We start from the raw sequence: 15,158 nt of genomic DNA on the forward strand, positions 1-15,158 counted from the left end.
CTCTCTCTGACTCTCTCTCTGTCTCTGTAAAAATAAATAAATAAATAAAGGAATAGAGTTCTTTAAAAAAAAGAATTAGTTTCTGCATAATTATCATCAAGTGTTCCTTACTGGGTCTTAACACACATCAATTTGTTGGGTGTTCCTCTACTGACCCCACACTTTCAAAAACTCTGCTCTCTTGAGCACCAGGAAGGACAGTTAAGGCAGGGAGGCGTTTCCTCGGGTCTCAGCATCTGGAGGACTCACTGCGCCTTGAAAGAATACACAGGTTAGGTATTCTCTTAGGTTGCAAAACCTGGCTCCGAAAAAAACAATTACGCAAAGAATGTAAATATAGTCATCTCTGGTCAACTTGTGCTTGACAGCTTTATAATAAAGTTCCCTTGGTCACGGTCATCAAAGGATTGCTGGCTGTTTTCAGCTATAAAATAAAAACTGTGTAGAAAAAGAAAGCAGGGCCTATAATAACAGTGCTGTGAGACTGTGCCATGCAACCACAGGAGAATACACATCAGTCTGTTTTTAAAAAAAAATTCCATAGCCTGACTGGTGATGGCGCAGTGGACAGAGCATCACCCTGGGATGCTGAGGTCCCATATTCCAAGCCCCAAGGTCGCTGGCTTGAGTGCAAGCTCGCCAGCGTGAGCACAGGGTCACCGGCTTGAGTATGGGATCATCAACGTGATCCCAAGGTTGCTGGCTAGGCTTAAGCTCCCTCAGTCAAGGCACAAATGAGAAGCAATCAATGAACAACTAAAGCAATGCAACTATGAGCAATGCAACTGGTGCTCCTCATCTGTCTCTCTCTATTCTCTCACTCTCTCAAAATAAATAAATAAATGAAATCTATAACAGGGGTCTTGTATAATTTCAAATCAAACTCCTCATGGTCCTTAAAATACCCAAAATACCATGCTACTAGATTCCTAGAAGGACACGTGCTTATATTTAAAGAAAGGTGTACGACAAGGCTTCCCCAGAGTCATGCTCCGTGGGGGAGACAAAACCAAAACGCTTAGGACCAGATTAGCAACATGAATTAATTTTTACCACACTGAAATGAAGTCTGTGCTTCTGTGAAATTCAAAGGCAGTTCAGAAGTAGGACTGTTATCTATTACTACATTAAAACAGAACCCCAAAAATGACTTTTTAAAAGCCAGGGTCACCCCCTGCAGATGCCAGCCAGGTTCTATAGGCTTCTCTGGGGGACACAAGCCAGGGGCAGCCTGCCGGCTTCATTCACAATGAATCGGATTTGTCTGTTTCTATGAGTGTTGGCGGGCAGGTGGTCTGCGTAGGCCCGTCAGGCACAGGCCTACCTCTTGTCGTTGAGCTCACATTCACCTTGATGATGTCAATGGTAGCCGTGTGGTTGACCAGAAAGAAGGTGGACTGGCACCCTCCTTTTTCACGTACGCTCTGGCCCCTGGAGAGCGTGTCGAGGAAGCTGAACTCACAGGCGCTCATACAGAGCTGCCTGGACGATCTGCACGAGCCGGCTGGGGCTGGGGCGGTGCTCGTCCTGCTCCCTGTCGCAGGTGCTCTGGAGGGAGGCCTGGATGAGTCAGCCTCTTCTCCTCCACATCAGCACCAGTGTGGCCCCCACTCTGGACCACTTGACTCCATCTCTGCACCCTCAGGATGTTCCGCAGGGTCTGGAACTTAGCCGGGTCAATGCTAACACAGTTTGATTTTCATAATGTTGTCATTTATGACCACCTTCATGGGCCTAAACACGGGGGACCGAAGGCGACCAAAGGAGGGCAGCAGGTAGTACACGCGCTGAGGAAGGCCTGGTCCCGCCCTGCTTGTCCACGGCAGCAGCTGCAGCAGGTGCTCGCCCGGCCAGCAGCACCACTTCGGCGTCCGTGCCCGCAGAGATGCCCTAGCTGGTGCCACGGGCATCCCTGACACCCCAAAGCACGTCTTCTTTCTTTGTGTCGGCTATCACTGAGATTCTGATGTTGGCACTACAGTGTAAGCTATCCCAGTATACTGGGCCTTCTAATTCCCTTAACTTATACAATAAAAACTTCTTTTCCTTTAACTTGTACAGTAAAAACTTCTTCTCTAGAATTTCTAGGGATGGCAGTAGAAGAATATGAGTAAAACTGAATGATTCCACTTTATAAAGTTATTTAAAGATAACTTTACAGGAATATTGCAAGCCCTGTTTCATTTCCTAAATCATATTATTTTTACATTTTTTGCATATTTCCATTCCATTTTAATCTTAGAAATACCCTTACGTCAAACGCCTTTTTAAAAAATCTCGTCTATTTTTGAAAAAAAAAAAAAAGTTTCCATATATTGCAATCTGAGGAAGCATTTTGATTTTTCTTTATCCAGGGTCATTTCTGAAGATTATCAAAAGAATTTTTAGTTTTGTATTTCAAACATCTTTTAACTACACTGATGCTACTGAAGAATTTCAATGGCTAAGATTCATAGCACTTTGTCCCTAGAGTCTCAAAAGTACAGAAAGCTATAAAAGGATTATGTATCTCCACTAATCAGTACATACCATATACACTACATTTCTCACGTAAAAATAGCCTTACGTTCGCCTATCATAGAGCTATCTTCTACTTACCCTACTATTTATTACCAATATAACTTTAGGCAAGAATGATACATTCCCTATCTAACTCTCAAAAATATGAGAAATTTCATGTGAACGTGTAAAGTATTAACACAAATAAAAGGTATTATTAGCCTACTATCTCTTCATTCCCATTCTCACTGCAAAAACTCTGATCTCTATTATTATAGTTTATAGCATCAACTCTCTCCTCTTTAAAACTTCTCACTCACATTACCTTTAAAAAATATTCAAAGTGTACTGTACCACTGGCTTTTAATCCACACTTTTGGCCTCAAATACCATTACGATCCAATATGAAAACTTTTATTGAGCTGAAGTAATCCATCTAATTATTTTTACCATAAAACACCTTTTGCCTTTGCCAGACATAGACTACAATGAGTATTTATCTAACTTTATATCTTTAAAGGCCAATTCATTACTTTTAACAATATTTTCTAAATAATATTTTCCCAAGATCCTGTAACACCCATCATCTTTACGACACATTTGGCATTCAGTCATATAACACATTACAATTTTTAAGTGAGAGGAGGGGAGATAGAGACAGACTTCCCACATGTGCCCCAAGAGGATCTACCTGGTAACCCCCATCTGGGGCTGATGCTCCAATCAACCAAGCTATCCTCAGTAAGGCATTACCATTTGTCCTCCTGTCTCCATGCTGTCTGCTCCCCCAATTAAAGAAGTGGGAAATACTTTTCCCACCATACCACAAAACACTTCATAGTCAATTATTATTTGTTTATTGCAGTGTTTATTTATCTCAATTTCAAAGTAACAAGTCCAATGGCAGTGTCAAATATCAACACAGACACTAATATTGAATCTCAAAATTTATACCAGCAAATAAATCAGACATTTGACTCTTTAGTCCAAAACACTGAAGTTGAGAATGAAAAAGATCTAATAAACTAGCATGTTCTCCTTAATTTTGACTTAAGGCTTAAAACAGTATAGATCGATGAGGAAGTGTAATTATTTTATAGCTTTACATGCAGAAAGAATTAGTACCCAAATCATATATATACAAAAAGGAAAGCAAGACTGATACTAAAAATCAAAGCTTTAAACCAAAAAATATGAATAAACTCAAAGAAGTGTAGCCTGACCAGGCGGTGGCGCAGTGGATAGAGTGAAGGACTGGGACACAGAGGACCCACGTTCAAAATCCCAAGGTCGCCGGCTTGAGCATGGGCTCATCTGATTTGAGCAAAGCTCACCAGCCTGAACCCAAGGTCGCTGGCTTGAGCAAGGGGTCATTTTGTCTGCTGTAGCCCCCCATCAAGGCACATATGAGAAAGCAATCAATGAACAACTAAGGTACTGCAATGAAAAATTGATGCTTCTCATCTCTCTTACTTCCTGTCTGTCTGTCCCTATCTGTCCCTCTCTCTGTCTATCACAAGAAAAAACAACAAACCTCAAAGAAGTATATCTTTTTTTTTTTTTTTTTTGTATTCTTCCGAAGTTGGAAACGAAGAGGCAGTCAGACAGACTCCCGTATGCATGCGCCTGACCGGGATCCACCCAGCATGCCCACCAGGGGGCGATGCTCCGCCCATCTTGGGGCGTCACTCTGCCTCAATCAGAGCCATTCTAGCGCCTGAGGCAGAGGGCACAGAGCCATCCTCAGCGCCCGGGCCAACTTTGCTCCAATGGAGCCTTGGCTGCGGGAGGGGAAGAGAGAGACAGAGAGGAAGGAGAGGGAGAGGGGTGGAGAAGCAGATGGGTGCATCTCCTGTGTGCCCTGGCTGGGAATCAAACCCAGGACTCCTGCACACCAGGCCAACACTCTACCACTGAGCCAACCGGCCAGGGCCAAAGAAGTATATCTTTAAGCTATCTCTGCTCCCAAGTTATACTTAAACAAGTCACAAAACGTGCTTAAGAAGGATAAAAAACACATAAGCAGAAAAAAACAAAAGACTAGTATTTACAATAACATTAAACCCTGGCCGGGAGCGTTATCCAATGCCAAGATTGTGGGTTTGAACCACAGTCAGGTCATATACAAGAAATCAACCAATGAGTACATAAATAAGTAGAATAACAAATCGATGCTTCCCTCCCTCCTTCTCTCTCAAAATCAATTAAAATAAAAGCGCACTATAGCAAGTTAATGAGAAAATGAACAAGAATGCAATAGAAAAAGGAACGGAAATATCTGAACAAACCTATATATACACAAGAAAAGAAATTTAAATGGCCATTAAATCTGAAAAGATGATGAACTTCATTAATAATTAGGAAAATGAAACAATGAAAACTGGTGGCCCTGGCTGGTTTGCTCAGTGGTAAGCATCGGCCCAGCATGTGGATGTCCTGGATTCGATTCCTGGCCAGGGCACACAGAAGTGCCCATCTGCTTCTCCACCCCTCCCCCTCTCGCTTCTCTCTCTCTTCTCCTCCCCTCCTGCAGCCATGGCTTGATTAGAGTGAGTTGACCTCAAGCACTGAGGATGGCTCCATGGCCTCTGCCTCAGGTGCTAAAAAATGGCTCTGGATGCAACAGAACAAGGGCCCCAGATGGGCAGAGCATCGCCCCCTAGTGAACTTGCTGGGTGGATGCAGGAGTCTGTCTCTGTCTCACCCCCTCTCACTTAAAAAAAAAAAAGAAAGAAAGAAAAAGAAAAATGGTGATACTACTATAGATATGTAAGATTAGGCTCCCTGTCTCCTCCCTCCTCCCCCCCAAAATCTGTTAGATTCAAATGTTAGTGAAAATTTGAGAAAGGTACTCTTCTTTCACTACTGGCAGAAGTTTAAATTGGTATTACATAGTGAGAAATCTAACAAAATTTAGTAGATGAGCATGTGCATACCCTAGGCCAGTGGTCGACAAACTCATTAGTCAACAGAGCCAAATATCAACAGTACAACGATTGAAATTTCTTTTGAGAGCCAAATTTTTTAAACTTAAACTATATAGGTAGGTACATTCCTTATGGAGGGAGCGCCTGCACGTGGTATTTTGTGGAAGAGCCACATTCAAGGGGTCAAAGAGCTGCATGTGGCTCACAAGCCAGTTTGCTGACCACTGCCCTAGGATGCAGCAATTTCTCTACTATGAATGCAGTATTTATCAATCACTTATTAGCTAACTAGTGTTATAAAACATGTTGTGGCACCCTGACCAGGCAGTGGCGCAATGGACAGAGTGTCAACCGGGGACACTGAGGACCCAGGTTCGAAACCCCGAGGTTGCCAGCATGAGTGCAGGCTCACCAGCTTGAGGGGGGATTGCTGGCCTGACAGTGGGATCACAGACATGATCCCATGATTGTTTGGCTTGGGCCCAAGGCACTGGCTTGAGCAAGAGGTCACTGGCTCAGCTCGAGTCCCCTGGTCAAGACACATATGAGAGGCAATCAATGAACAGCTGAAGTGATGCAACTATGAGTTGATTCTTTTTATCCGCCCCCCCTCCTCTTCGACTCAGATCCAGGCCGATGCCTTATCTACTGCGCCACCACAGGTCAGGCAGTAGCATTCTTTTTCTGTTTCAGAATCCAATACAGGATATCACAATGCATTTGGTCTTCATGTCTCCTTAGTCCCCTCTGGTCAACATCAGTTTTAATCTTTCTTTACTTTCCATGGCCTTGAAATTTTTGAAGAGTACGGGTCAGGTATTTTGTAGAATGCTGTTCAATTTAGGTTTGTCTGATGTTTTTTCTCAAGTTTGGAATGGGGTAATGGGTTTATGCCTGACCTACTTCACAGAGGTAAAGGAGATATATATTATCAACTTAATTTATAACTCATGTTAGCCTTTCCACTTGTTGAAGGTTCTATCTGCCAGGTCTCTCCATTGGACAGTCACTGTGTTTTTCTTCCACCTACTCTTTAGTCCAGCCCACACCTGAGGGATGACTCTGAAGGGGCAGAAGGTTGAGTTGTAAGGGTGTAGGGAGAAGTATCTACACATCTTTAGAATGACTTTGTAGATTTATCCCTTCCCCCGCATTTATTTACTTACTGAAGCATTTTTTTCTTTTTCTTTTTTTTTGTATTTTTCTGAAGCTGGAAATGGGGAGAGACAGTCAGACAGACTCCCGCATGCACTCGACCGGGATCCACCCGGCACGCCCACCAGGGGCGACGCTCTGCCCACCAGGGGGCGATGCTCTGCCCCTCCGGGGCATCGCTCTGCCATGACCAGAGCCACTCTAGCGCCCGGGGCAGAGGCCAAGGAGCCATCCCCAGTGCCCGGGCCATCTTTGCTCCAATGGAGCCTTGGCTGCGGGAGGGGAAGAGAGATACAGAGAGGAAGGGGGGGGGGTGGAGAAGCAAATGGGCGCCTCTCCTATGTGCCCTGGCCGGGAATCGAACCCGGGTCCCCCGCACACCAGGCCAACGCTCTACCGCTGAGCCAACCGGCCAGGGCCTGAAGCATTTATTTATATCAGCACAGGCTCAGATACATTTATGTTCTACTCTGGATAATAATCACACAGCAGGTCACTTTGCTGCTCACACCGCTCCAGCTCCAGGCCCTGGGAGCTCTTTCAGGCTGGCCCCTGTGCTACTCTGACACGGGCCCATCGTTTTGCTTTTTCGAGCACTTCCTTAGCATCTGTCACTACTAGATGCTCTAGTGTCATCTTGTATTTTCCTTGCTCCAGCCCTAAAATTATGTATTTCACCAAGGAATCCTGCTTTTATTTATTGTAGAATAAAATATATATTTAAGATTTTATTTATTGATTTTAGAGAGGAGAGAGAGAAAGAGAAAAAGGTGGAGGAAAAGTGGGAAACAGTAGTAGCTGCTTCTGATATGTGCCTTGACCAGGAAGCCCAGGGTTTCGAACCGGCGACCTCAACGTTCCAGGTTGATGATGCTTTTTCCACTGTGCCACCACAGGTCAGGCTGGAGAATAATATTTAGAAATCAAGATCTGGGTATCTACTGGCATGTCACAGCCTCCCTCTCAGCAGAAAGAGCTGAGAAGTAGATGTATGTGTACTAACTCAAACATAAACACACATATAAAATTATTTCCACATGTATCTGCACATATTTTAAACTAAATATGAGTTCATACTGATGTCTCCAACTCTCAATTCTGTGGCTAATTTTTAATCCCAGACTGAGCTTCCCTCTAATACCTAGCATACTCAAATTGTGTCCTCTTTTAGCAGGTAGTTCAATAAACTCAAGTTCTAGGATTAGTTGTACTGAAATAGGACTGTAAAATACATGTCAAAATGAAGTCCCACAATAGGTCATCTCTAGTGTTGAACTATATACCAGCATACAATTGGAACTGCATAAAGCCAGTGTTCTCTTACTTCAATATTCATTGACCCCTGAACGACACGCATTTGAATAGAACTTGAACAGTGCAGGTCCACTTAAACACACATTTTTTTCAATAAGTACTATAAAAGTATGTTCTCTTCCTTATGATTTAGTAGTAACATTGTTTTCTCTAGCTTACTTTGTTATAAGAATGCAGTCCTGGATTATAGTGCAGATTCTGTGTATTATTAGCTATGGGTCTGACTAGAAGATGTAGGAATTATTCTGTATCCTGTTTACGGAGGTGGTTCACAAGATGCTTATATGCGTATGTTAAAACTCATAGATATGTAAGCCTAAAAAACTGAATTCTGTATGTAAATTTTTAATAGTAAAAATACCCACTTTGTATGCATTTCCCTGTACCTAAATTTTGCATTACCTAAAAATAAACATTGTAAACAAAAAAATAAATAAAATAAAATTTTAAAAATCACTTAACCTCTCAGTCTATGCCACCATATTTATACTGGAGCTATCATCTGCCTGACTTACTTCACAAGACTTTTTTTTTTTAATTTTATTTATTTATTTTTTACAGAGACAGAGAGTGAGTCAGAGAGAGGGAGAGACAGGGACAGACAGACAGGAACGGAGAGAGATGAGAAGCATCAATCATCAGTTTTTCATTGCGCATTGCAACACCTTAGTTGTTCATTGATTGCTTTCTCACATGTGCCTTGACCGCGGGCCTTCAGCAGACCGAGCAACCCCTTGCTGGAGCCAGCGACCTTGGGTTCAAACTGGTGAGCCTCGCTCAAACCAGATGAGTCCGCACTCAAGCTGGTGACCTCGGGGTCTCGAACCTGGGTCCTTCCGCATCCCAGTCCGACGCTTTATCCACTGCGCCACCACCAGGTCAGGCTTCACAAGACTTTTGAAGGCTCAAATAAGAATTTCTTTATTTATTTTAATGAGGAGAGAGAGAGAGAGAGAGAGAGAGAGAGAGAGAGAGAGAAGGGGGGAGGAGCAGGAAGCATCAACTCCCATATGTGCCTTGACCAGGCAAGCCTGGGGTTTCTAACCAGCAACCTCAGCATTGCAGGTCAACGCTTTATCCACTGCGCCACCATAGGTCAGGCTCAAATAAGAATTTCATAGCAAAACTTCTTGTAAATTATGAAGTGCTACCCACATGCACACTATTACTTATTTATTAAAAAGATAGACAGGTAGACACATACAGATACATACAGACACACAGTGTTGTTATCTACCAGGACACCAAGAAACAAGGACATCTATCATGAAGATACTTGGATCTCTAGTTTTTAAAATTCTGCAAAGTGAAAATTCTTTTAAAACATATTAGTTACATATATATATGTATAACATTCATTAAGTTATAATGTTAAAGATTAAATCTTATTAAGCAACAGTTAAAAATTTAACTGAAAATACTTACCCTAACAAAATTATCAGGAAACATTCCCCTTTTTCCATTGAGTTCTCCTTCTAGCCATCCTTCCTCCTGTAGTTTCCTCACATTCCTGATGATCTCCCCAACTCGAATAGTTAACTCATCATCATGTACAGCATCATAGTCAAACTCCACAATATAGTCAACTAAAAATGAAAAAAGTAAATTAATGTCTAAAACTTAACTCATAAGATACTATTAACCATATTACTAATCTAAGGAGCCTGTTTAACAACAATTAATATTACAAACAGATCATCAAGGCTTACCTCAATGATTTAAAATATTTGGCTACATCAGCAAATTTCTTGATTATCTTAGTATAAAGCAGGGGTCCCCAAACTTTTTACACAGGGGGCCAGTTCACTGTCCCTCAGACCATTGGAGGGCCGGACTATAAAAAAAAAACTATGAACAAATCCCTATGCACACTGCACATATCTTATTTTAAAGTAAAAAAACAAAACGGGAACAAACACAATATTTAAAATAAAAAACAAGTAAATTTAAATCAAGAAACTGACCAGTATTTTAATGGGAACTATGGGCCTGCTTTTGGCTAATGAGATGGTCAATGTGCTCCTTTCCTTGACCACCAATGAAAGAGGTGCCCTTCCGGAAGTGCAGCGGGGGCTGGATAAATGGCCTCAGGGGGCCGCATGTGGCCCGCGGGCCGTAGTTTGGGGACCCCTGGTATAAAGCATAGTACAACTTTTAAGTAGAAGGCTCAATACAATGTATATAATTCATGTCATCAGTTGCTCTTATACTCACATACATTTTGTGTTTAGGAAAGACAAATTCTAAGTTGTTTCCCATGTTCCCATCCTTTGACAGTCATGTCCTTGTGTAATTCCCTCTTCTTGAATGTGAACACTACCTGACTTCTAACCAACAGAATATGACAAACATGATGTACTGAATGTGACGACCTAAGAGTATAATGTCCAGGTTCCTGGGGAACTCATTTGCTGGCTTTGGAGATGCAAGCTGCTGTGCTGTGAGCTGGCCCGTGGAGAGGGCCAGGTGCAAGCACCTGAGGGAGGTCTACAGCTGAAAGCCAGAAAAACACTGAGGTCCACATTCCAACAGCCCGCAGGGAACTGAGTGCCGCCAGTGGAAAGCCCAAACCTAACCAACACCTTGACTGCTGAATCACAAAATCACTGAGATAATACATGGACATTTTGAGAGAGAAGAAACAGGTAGAAACGAGAGACAGAAAGAAGCATCAACTCAGTTGTGCATCCACTGAATGCTTTTCAGATGTGCCCTGACCAGGGCTCAAACCTGTGACCCGGGATCAAACTGGCGACCATGGGATCAAACCTGTGACCTTGGCACTCTGGGACGACAATCTATCCACTATGACACTGGCCAAGGCACAACTGTACATTGTTTAAACTGCTAAGTTTGCCCTGGCCGGATAGCTCAGCTGGTTAGAGTGCCACCCTGACACGCAAACTGCTAAGTTGTGGCAATATTGTTACAGAACGATATAAAATGAGTACCCTAATGAAGGTTAATAAGGATCCATTTTTTACCTCCTTTTAAGCTTTTAGATTAAAGAACATGATTTATGCATACCATTAATATTTTATAGGTCTCAATAAAAAAAAGCAGTAACTGATTTCCTACTCAGCAGACTAGCCATACCTCCATTCATCTTTCTTCCTCCCATAAAAATAAGATCGTATACATGCAAAACCTACAACAAAAAAAGGGAAAGGGAATGGGCACATGGTCGGCTGCCAAACGAATAGCCATTCCCAAACCGAATCCCCGCCTTCCCTTCTCACTGAACCTAACTGTTCAAGTATTGGGAGACCCTGTACTTTTATAAGTGAGACTTCTCTCAGTCCTAGGGGGTCGATTCTTGACTAGTCAAGACCAGTACTTCTCAAATACTAATGTATAATCAAGTCTTCTTATTTTCTTGCAGAAGTCATCTTGTTGACTTAGAGGATCTTGTTTAAATGCAGACTGTAATTAAGTAGATCCCAGGACACCTAATGTTGCTGGTCAAAGAGGCAAAGGTCTAAAGATAGCTGATTTGTAATAGTTACACATACACACACACACACACATTCTCTGATGGGTTTTCAAATATGCATGTGATGGATGGATTCTGACCAATAAGATGTGAGCAAGAGGTCCTGGCCGGTTGGCTCAGTGGTAGAGCGTTGGCCTGGCATGCGGGAGTCCCGGGTTTGATTCCCGGCCAGGGCACACAGGAGAAGCGCCCATCTGCTTCTCCACCTCTCCCCCTCTCCTTCCTCTCTGTCTCTCTCTCCCCCTCCCGCAGCCAAGGCTCCACTGGAGCAAAGTTGGCCCGGGCACTGAGGATGGCTCTGTGGCCTCTGCCTCAGGTGCTAGAATGGCTCTGGTTGCAACAGAGCATCGCCCCCTGGTGGGCAGAGCATTGCCCCCTGGTGGGCATGCCGGGTGGATCCCGGTTGGGCGCATGCGGCAGTCTGTCTGACTCCTCCCCGTTTCCAACTTCAGAAAAATACACACACACACACACAAAAAAAGATGTGAGCAAGAGTTTTGGAAAGGTTTTATTTCACCTTAAATATGAAACATAAAGAAGGAATGTCCTCCTGCAGACTTTGGATGTTCTTCAGTGAGAACGTAATGCCCAAAACTGCTATAACTATTTGAGACAAGATAATGAACAGGTATGATTAGGATGAAAGAAAAGAAACATGAAAGTGGGCCCTGGCCAGTTGGCTCAGTGGATAAAGTGTTGGTCTGAAACATGGATGCCCTGGGTCAGATTTCTGGTCAGGGCACACAGGAGAAGCAACCATCTGCTTTTTGCCCCTTCCCTTTCCCCTTCTCTCCCTCTCCCCCTCCTGCAGCCAGTGGCTCAATTGGTTCAAACATCAGCCCCGGTGCTGAGGATAGATAGCTCAGTTGGTCCCAGCATTAGCATCAGGTGCTAAAAATAGCTTAGTTGATTAAAGCATCAGCCCCAGTCAGGGGTTGCTGGGTGGATCCCAGTCGAGGTACATGCAGGAATCTATCTCACTATCACCCTCCTCTCACTTAAAAAAAAAAAAAAAAGAAAGATGAAAGTAAGCTGGATTTTCGCTAAATTAACCAACCCCAGAATTACAATACTTTGCTGTTGAAGTAGCTTTAGCTTAACATTTATGTGTATTTTAGTCAGTATTTCTATCTGCAGCTGGAAACATCCCAACCTTAGGAAGAAGCCAGCTAGGTATTTTTTTTTAATTTGTGAAAACAGATCTATAATTAATAAAGCCAGGATAGGAAGCTCAGAGAACTTAAGTATAAATGAGATACCAACCTGCTCTGCAGAACTCCAGAAAGGCTAGAAATTCAGAAATGGACAGCTCATGGGAAATATAGAACTGAAAATAGGGAAATTAATCTTCATATGGAAGAGCTGACACTAATCAACCACAAAAGCTCGAAGACAATAATAGTAAGTAAGCAGGCACTTTTCTGCTAAGGCAAAAAACTAAAGGGCTACACTTAAACACACACACATAGTTTGGGGAAACCAGTATATCTACTAAGGATGAGTGCTGGTTTTTTAAAGAAGTAACTATTGATTTCCAAAACTTAAAGGTCTGCAGAGCCATGGGCAGCTCCCCACCTACTAAAATAAAACTCTAAGTCTCAAAAACAAACAAACAAAAACCTCCAAATCTTATCAACACAGAGTTCCTAATCACCTTTTTACTAAAAGGGACCAGAAATCCTTGAGAATATGGGCAATTCTATGGCTAAGACAGGAAAAGTACAAAATAAGCATGGGACATAAGAGTTGTGCCAGAAAGCAAAGAAGGTCCCAAGAAAAGATGAGGTGATGCCAAAGAACAGAGAAGTAATATTAAGAAGGCTCCTACTGGCCATATCAGGAAAACTTTGAGCATCAAAATAAGTAATGACAGTAACAATATACTCCACTGAATAAAGTCAGAAACCATGAGCCATACATAGATAAATAAATGTTAATTTCTTAAATTCTATGGTTAGTAGGAAAAGGTCCTGGTTTGTAGAAAATACGTACTAAAATATTCAGAAAAAAAACTTATCAGTCAGGAAAAAACTTCTTTGTGTTGTACTTCTAACATTTCTACAAGATTATTTCAAAGTTTTAAAAATTTGAACCAAAGTCACCGATGTTGGTTGCAGTTAACTTCTTCCAAACTCCTGTTAATGCTGATATTTTTACTTCTTCCCATGAATTAAGAATGTTTCTAATGATATCTAAAATGAATTATTTCCAGAAGGTTCCAACTTACTTTGCCCAGCTCCATCAGAACAATCACTATCCATGGCAGCTATATATAGCCTTACAAAAGGTACTCCTTAAGTATTAATTAAGACTTGAAAGTCAAAATTACTCCTTGACAGCCCTAGCCAGGTGGTTCAGTGGATAAAGTGTCAACCTGGCATGCCAGAGGCTGCGGGTTTAATCCCTGGTCAAAGCACCTATTAAAAGCAATCAATGAGTACACAACTAAGTGGAACAAGTTGATGCTTCTCTCTCCCTCCCTCTCTCTCTCTCTCTCTCTCTCCCCTCCCCCACTCCATCAATGGGGAAAAAGATTTTTTTTAATTACTCCTTGACCCATGGGCTACCTACTAGATGAACATGTGTTTTTATGTCTGCAAGTACATTAATCTCATTGTACATCTCCATCAGAAGTCTTGGGTAACAAGGTGCATTGTGAATGAGCAGTAGTAATTTAAAAGAAATTTTTTTCTGAGCAGTATGTCTCAATAATGGGCTGAAAATATTCAGTAAACCATGTTGTAAACAGATATGTCATCCAGGTTTCATTGTTCCTTTTATAGAGCACAGGCAGAGTTAGCATAATTCTTAAGGGCCCTAGAATTTTTATTTATTTATTTTTTGGTATTTTTCGGAAGTGAGAAGCGGTGTGTGGGACGGGGAGCCAGACTCCCGCATGCACCTGACTGGGATCCACCCGGCATGCCCACCAGGGGGCGATGCTCAGCCCCTCTGGGGCATTGCTCCAATGCAATGGGAGCCATTCTAGCACCAAAGGCAGAGGCCATGGAGCCATTCTTAGCGCCGGGGTCAACTTTGCTCCAGTGGAGCCTTGGCTGTGGGAGGGGAAGAGAGAGATAGAGAGAAGGGAGAGGGGGAAGGGTAGAGAAACAGATGTGTGCTTCTCCCGTGTGCCCTGCCTGGAAATTGAACCCGGGACTTACACGCGCCTGGCGGACACTCTACCACTGAGCCAGCCGGCCAGGGCTGAGGGCCCTAGAATTTTTATAATAGTAAATGACCAATGACTTCAGCTTAAAGTCACCTGCTGCTTTAGCTCCTAACAAGAGTCATAGGCCCTGACTTCTCTCTATTAAAAACCTAGATGGCATCTTGTTCCAATACAAAGTTCCTTCATGTACATGGAAAAATCTGTTGTTTATATACCCAATCTTCATTAATTACCTTAGCTAGATCTCTGGATAATTTGCTAAAGCTTCTGCATCTGCACTTGCTGCTTCTCCTTGCTCCTTTGTTATGAAAGATGGCTTCTTCCCTTAAACTTCATGACCCACTACTGGCATCCAACTTCTCTTCTGCAGCTCCCTCACCTCTCTCAGCCTTCAGGGAACTGGAGAGCTAGGGACTGGTTCTGAGTTAGGCTTCCACTTGAAAGAATGTTATGGCTGGTTTGGTCTTTTATCCAGATCACTAAAACTTTGTCCATTACATCAGTAAGGTTGTTTTCGCTTTTTTTATCATTTGTGTGTTCACTTGAGTAGCAATTTTAATTTCCTTCAAGAACTCTTCCTTTGCATTCATAACGTGGC

At 42.6% G+C, this 15,158-nt stretch overlaps 1 protein-coding gene across 2 annotated transcripts in view; it reads right to left on the minus strand.

The window, feature by feature from the left end:
- The window catches only part of CD2AP (CD2 associated protein), a 109,064-nt gene that overhangs the window by 76,288 nt on the left and 17,618 nt on the right, over positions 1-15,158 (minus strand). Inside the window, exons 1-2 of one of the 2 annotated variants that reach the window (XM_066359242.1) lie at positions 10,992-11,038; positions 9,321-9,481 (exon numbers count right to left, since the gene is read on the minus strand). In XM_066359242.1, coding sequence (XP_066215339.1) covers positions 9,321-9,481; positions 10,992-11,016 — 186 coding nt within the window. In that variant the 5' untranslated portion in view covers positions 11,017-11,038. Of the gene's footprint in view, positions 1-9,320; positions 9,482-10,991; positions 11,039-15,158 lie in introns of those variants that run through there. The other variant, XM_066359244.1, reaches the window with a different exon arrangement.

The sequence above is a fragment of the Saccopteryx leptura genome, chromosome 1, assembly GCF_036850995.1.
Source record: "Saccopteryx leptura isolate mSacLep1 chromosome 1, mSacLep1_pri_phased_curated, whole genome shotgun sequence".
NCBI lineage: Eukaryota > Metazoa > Chordata > Mammalia > Chiroptera > Emballonuridae > Saccopteryx > Saccopteryx leptura.